Genomic DNA, 5032 nt, shown 5'->3' with positions numbered 1-5032 from the left:
GGATAGATTGTAGGGGTGGGGAAGATAATCGATTCTTCGATGCATCGCGATTCTCGCTAGAACGATTCTGTCTCGATGCAGATAAATGAATAATCGCTGCAACATTCTGTTCGCCAGAGAGGGATAATTTTCGTAATTTTAAAATGATTGAATTTATCTTCAGTGTGTATTGGCCAATCTGATTTGTCTTGACACGATTGCGATTCAGCCTAAGCAAAGCATGCGCGCAAACTCACAGCCAGACACAAGAACTCCTTCTACTTCAAGAGCAGTTTACATAGAAAAGAAAGATTAGAAAGAAAATAAAACTGAAACCTATTTTTTAAATACTTCCATATTGTGTTGTAATGCAAGCTGCATTGATTATTGCATTGTTCATAGAAAGTCATATTTGTGACAAAAGCTTTCTCTCTTATGAAGTATTAGATAAGTTAATTCATCTGATGTCTTTAATGATCATCACAAAAGTAGGAAGGGATTAGCAAACTCTGAGTAGCAAACCCAGATGTATAAATATATTTTTGAAAATCACGCATGGAAATGTCCATAAAAAGATTTGTTGGAACGAGATGCATTGATAATCGCTTCAGAATCTAATTGTTGACCTCATAATCGGAATCGAATCGTGAGGTGCCAAGAGATTCCCACCCCTAATAGATTGTGGATGTCAGTGAGGTGGAAGGAGTTGATACTTGAAGTGAGAGTGGCAGGGTTGATGTTCTTTATATTCTGGAATGAAATGAGGCGTGGTGTTTTAGAGACGGAGAGAGTGAGTTGCACTGTGAATGACAGGAGAAAGTGGTCAGTTATGGGGAGTTCATCAGCTGTAAGGTCAAGAGGGTATTTGTCCGGGATAAAGTTACACCCTGGCCTAGTTCAGGGTCTCCTTTCTGCTCTGATATTGTGGTTTGGCTATTTCTATTAAATCTGTAAAATACATACAATATAATATTAACATATGTACACTATATTGTAATAACATAAACTTATATTTAATTTCTTTGGATATTCATGAAGAATTTCAGTAAAGATGATATCTATTATGCATTTACACAGCATATTATTGAACAAATATACCCACTGTGCGAAAATGTCATCAATTCGATTTACACTCAATGTGACTCCGTGTGTCCATGCAATCTAAATGGCAATCTTTACATTAAGGGAGGGATGCTAGTCTATTATTAGTCATTATGTCACTAAAATATCAACTATTTATCATCCATCCTCTGTGCCAACAGAGTTTGCTGTGTGCTTTTGACGTGTCTCACATTTCACCGAGACGACAACAAATTATTAGCGTAGATAACATGGAAGTGAGTGTAGGCCTACTTTCTTTACAGTGCATTAAACTCACATGGAAGTCAGTGTACATTCTTTACAGTGCATTAAACTCTCATGGAAGTCAGTGTACATTCTTTACAGTGCATTAGCGCTCATGGAAGTCAGTGTGTTTCCTTGACAGTGCATTGAAGGCTCACCCTCAGAGCCCGGTCCGGTGGCTGCAGGCTGCGCCTCTAGCAGCTGCAGCAGACTGTCTCTGACCCAGGAGAAGTCCTGGAGCAGCGACTCCATGAACAGGTCGAAGGCCCGGGGTCCCCGAGTCGGCAGGACATCGAGGAGACTCAGGGTTTTCCTCTTGCTGGTATTCTGGGACTCGATCTCTTCAACGTGACTCGCCGTCAAAATATTCTCCTGGTAGAGAAACTGAACGATCGTGTCGCTGACTAGTATCTGGTTTGAGAGGTACAGTCGCTGTTTCCGTAGCACCTCCCTGTGGGCCTGGTCCATGCTACTAGGATCGGCAGGGTCGCTGGCATAGCCAAGTGTGAATTAGCTGGATTAAGGCCAAGGAACGAGATAGTGTCGGTTAATGTTACGACCCGTGGATGTATAATAACAACGTTACAATCACAGAGTGACGATGCTCCCCGGTATATGGTCCGACTGGAAACCTGACACACGGAACTAATAGATTAGAAGAGGTTGGTAAAAAACACCAAATATAAATTAAGCAATTCCAATAATGATTACTATGTATTTATTGAAAATATTATTAGTATATATTATTATTATATAAATATTATTTATTATTTCTGATTATATTTAGTATGGAAATTGTTTATCAAGACAGATAGTCGAGAGAGAGACAGAGAGAGAGAGAGAGAGAGAGAGAGAGAGAGAGAGAGAGAGAGAGAGAGAGAGAGAGAGAGAGAGAGATACTGTAATTTTTATAATATTGCACATTTTACTTTTTATAATCATTTGAGAGTATACTATGTCTAATGCCAGAGCCAGATAATAAATAAGTCATCCTTCATAAGAAGCTTCTCTGCCTTGGCTGATTGGAGGGCTGGCCACTGATTTTGGCCCTGCACACTAACAATGAGCGGAGGTGAACCTGTACCTGAGGACAGCTGTGCTTGTGCAGCTAACTCTTCAGTTGAGGGTTGAGTTAAACTAGATTAAGGTTGAACATCAATAATGACACCGCAAAAAAGCCTCACAGACACTCCATTGTAAGTCGTGACAATCCCACAGTGTCCCTTTGGCGTGGCCATCTTACCTGTGTGTAAATAACGCTCAGAGTGCCTGGACTTTTGCCAACCAGGGCATAATAGCCATTCATTGCACCTGACAATGTGTAGAGACGGCTTCGCCTGCAAGCACAGAGCTAGGGTTATAATAACATCACTATCATTCTTATTCGTCCAAGTATTGTTGCGTTAGAATGGGTTTCTAGACAATATGGACATTGTTATTCCACAAATGGTTAGCGGCTGGTTGAATATTAGAACCACACTTATCCATGTGAGAGATTGGGGTGGGAAAAACTAAACTGATGACAGCTGTGTGGAAGTTTATAGCAAAAGCTTTCAGAGAACTCCTAACAGCCATTCACCCTTCCTTTGTTAATCCAGTATTGCAGATCACAGAACTGCCTTACGCTTTAGGCAGAAGACTCAAACCGTTTTTCTTGATGGTCCGATATATTCGAGGTGATTCCAAGTCAGGTTTGAGTGGTGTGGTGATGGCTAACCCTTCATTCTCTGGGCCTAAGGTAGGAAGAGCTCAACTGGTCTAATGGCTGAGTCACAACAACACCATTCCTAACTAAGGTTTCCAATTTCGCTTTCCAATCATAATGGGTTTTTGCAGACTGCACCGGAAACCGGATTTGGACCCGGGTAACTAGAGACGCTGTGGGATGAACCAGCACAGCGGAAACCACCGTACTGAAGCAGCAGCCTGCTTCGGAAACACTGAAAATCTTGTTAAGTCAGGGGTGGTGTCAAGTGGACATGTTGCAAAACAGACCTAATGACCTAAGGGGCTTAGGTGGAGCAGCAGTCACGACCTTATGTGAGCTTAACATAAGGGGTTTATTATGCACACACCTGACGTCCGACCAGCCCACTGAGCCGTTTCCCTTCCCCCGAAAGATTCTGAAAGTGTGAGGTCTCGTCAGCTTCGTCCTTGGCCAGAACAATGAGTCACAGTTTTGAAGCGAGGAAGTAGGAAGTAATCTCAGCCGCTAATGCAAATCGTTCAGAGTAAAACTAAAGTTGTTTTTTAAAAGAGGTGCACGGGAGCATGTTTCAATAATCGTAGTTTGAGTTCAGACTTTATTTTCCAGTCTTTTATTATTTGCCTTTCTTCTGTGTATATACCCCCCCCCCCCCTCCTCCCCAACCCTCACAAAGTGAAATCAATTTAGACTGCATCTACAAAAGCGCATGAGGAAACAACAGCTGAGGGATCAGCACCACAATACATTCACTCCCCATCGTGTTTTCAAGGAGAGATAGCATGCGTTCCAATAGTGTACGGCTTTGTTTAAAAAAAAATATTTTATCAGGAAAACAACATTTGCACACAATCAATAAATACTTTTACCAAATGTTTTGCCGCGACCATAGGTATGCTGTACAGTTATTAAGATCCAGTAATACAAAGCAGAGATCAGTTTGTTTTTACCGCACCTTATGTTTCCCTGACCAGCTGGCTGTTTTGTGGCGTCGCGGGGCAAGGATTCCTTACTTCAGAGCAGACAGACCAGCCATTCTACCTTTATTTTGGTTGGACATTACTGGGATAGTGAATTAGCACCTGGCCCCAAATATTTAATTCAGAAATCACCCTGACTTTTTATTGCCCAGCGATGTGTAGCCTGAATGCTATGATTGGGCACTTCTTAAAGAGCGTTAAAAAATAAGAAAATAAACCATTGAAAAAATCCTGTAGAGATGAGCAATTACATAAACAAAACAATAATATATATATATATATATATAGCACAAGAACATAATTGCCATCAGAAAAATGTACTTCCTTTGTCTTAACAGCAGCTATCAGTTTATTCTTTTGAACCAACAACACATTATCTTTCATTCCGATATTTGCATTTTCTTTTGCCTTAACAAAAACAATTTCATAATAGTCCAAGGCGATCACAACTGACATATCCAATTAAGATATCACCTAGCAACTGACCTCAGCAATAGAGGAAAAACAAAGTGAGTCACAATACTGTGACCGCCGTAATTCTGTCCGTTTGTATGCCTGGTGTATTACCAAATGTCTTGGTCCCAGATCCAATCACGGGGGAACTGTTGGTAATGTGACAGGCTAGCAGGAGATCTGGTGTCAGTGCAACGTATCAATCCTTATTCTGTAATGATGGGCAGAAGGAATGCATGTAGTGGCTGTATCTGACGGGAAGTACAGCCTAGCATAATGGATACTACTCCAGTATGAGTATGAATAGAACCGCTCGGCCTCATGTCACCGCTTCTTAGAAACACAGGAGGAAGAAAAAAGAAAGAGAAAATAAATTCCTCAGAGGGAGATTGGACAGTAGCAACAGAGGCCTTCTGAGGAGACCGGAGCTCTCTTTAGTCGAGTGTTTTGGACGTCCTCAAACAATGTCGACCGAGTAAAGCACCTGGTGCCTCAAAGGTTAACCCACGATACAAAAGCAGGAGGGACGGGGTCGGGTGGAAAACAGTCCGAAAGAGACGAAGAAGAAGAA

General features: G+C 41.5%; 2 protein-coding genes across 2 annotated transcripts in view; both read right to left on the bottom strand.

Annotated features, from left to right (window-relative positions):
- Nucleotides 1-272: 272 nt before the first annotated feature.
- On the bottom strand, nt 273-1963 carry cradd (CASP2 and RIPK1 domain containing adaptor with death domain). Its single transcript, XM_060049139.1, has 2 exons — nt 1482-1963; nt 273-779 (listed from the first exon to the last, which is right to left on the bottom strand). The coding sequence occupies exons 1-2, from the start codon at nt 1789-1791 to the stop codon at nt 607-609; spliced, it is 483 nt and encodes a 160-aa protein (XP_059905122.1). The 5' UTR covers nt 1792-1963; the 3' UTR covers nt 273-606.
- A 1655-nt stretch (nt 1964-3618) lies between these two features.
- Nucleotides 3619-5032, bottom strand: part of socs2 (suppressor of cytokine signaling 2) — a 4731-nt gene continuing 3317 nt past the window's right edge. The window contains exon 3 of the mRNA XM_060049125.1: nt 3619-5032. This exon is cut by the window's right edge and continues 1124 nt beyond it. The gene's annotated coding sequence lies outside the window, so the exon portion shown is untranslated.

Source organism: Gadus macrocephalus, chromosome 4, assembly GCF_031168955.1.
Source record: "Gadus macrocephalus chromosome 4, ASM3116895v1".
Taxonomy (NCBI): domain Eukaryota; kingdom Metazoa; phylum Chordata; class Actinopteri; order Gadiformes; family Gadidae; genus Gadus; species Gadus macrocephalus.
The sequence above is the reverse complement of the archived record's forward strand: the minus strand, read 5'-3'. Positions and strand labels throughout refer to the sequence as shown.

Coding starts and splice junctions, on each gene's coding strand:
- cradd (XM_060049139.1), bottom strand. CDS start 1,791: ATGGACCAGGCCCACAGGGAGGTGCTACGGAAACAGCGACTGTACCTC. Junction 780..1,481: donor CACCGGACCGGGCTCTGAGG/GTGAGCCTTCAA, acceptor TGTCATTCACAG/TGCAACTCACTCTCTCCGTC.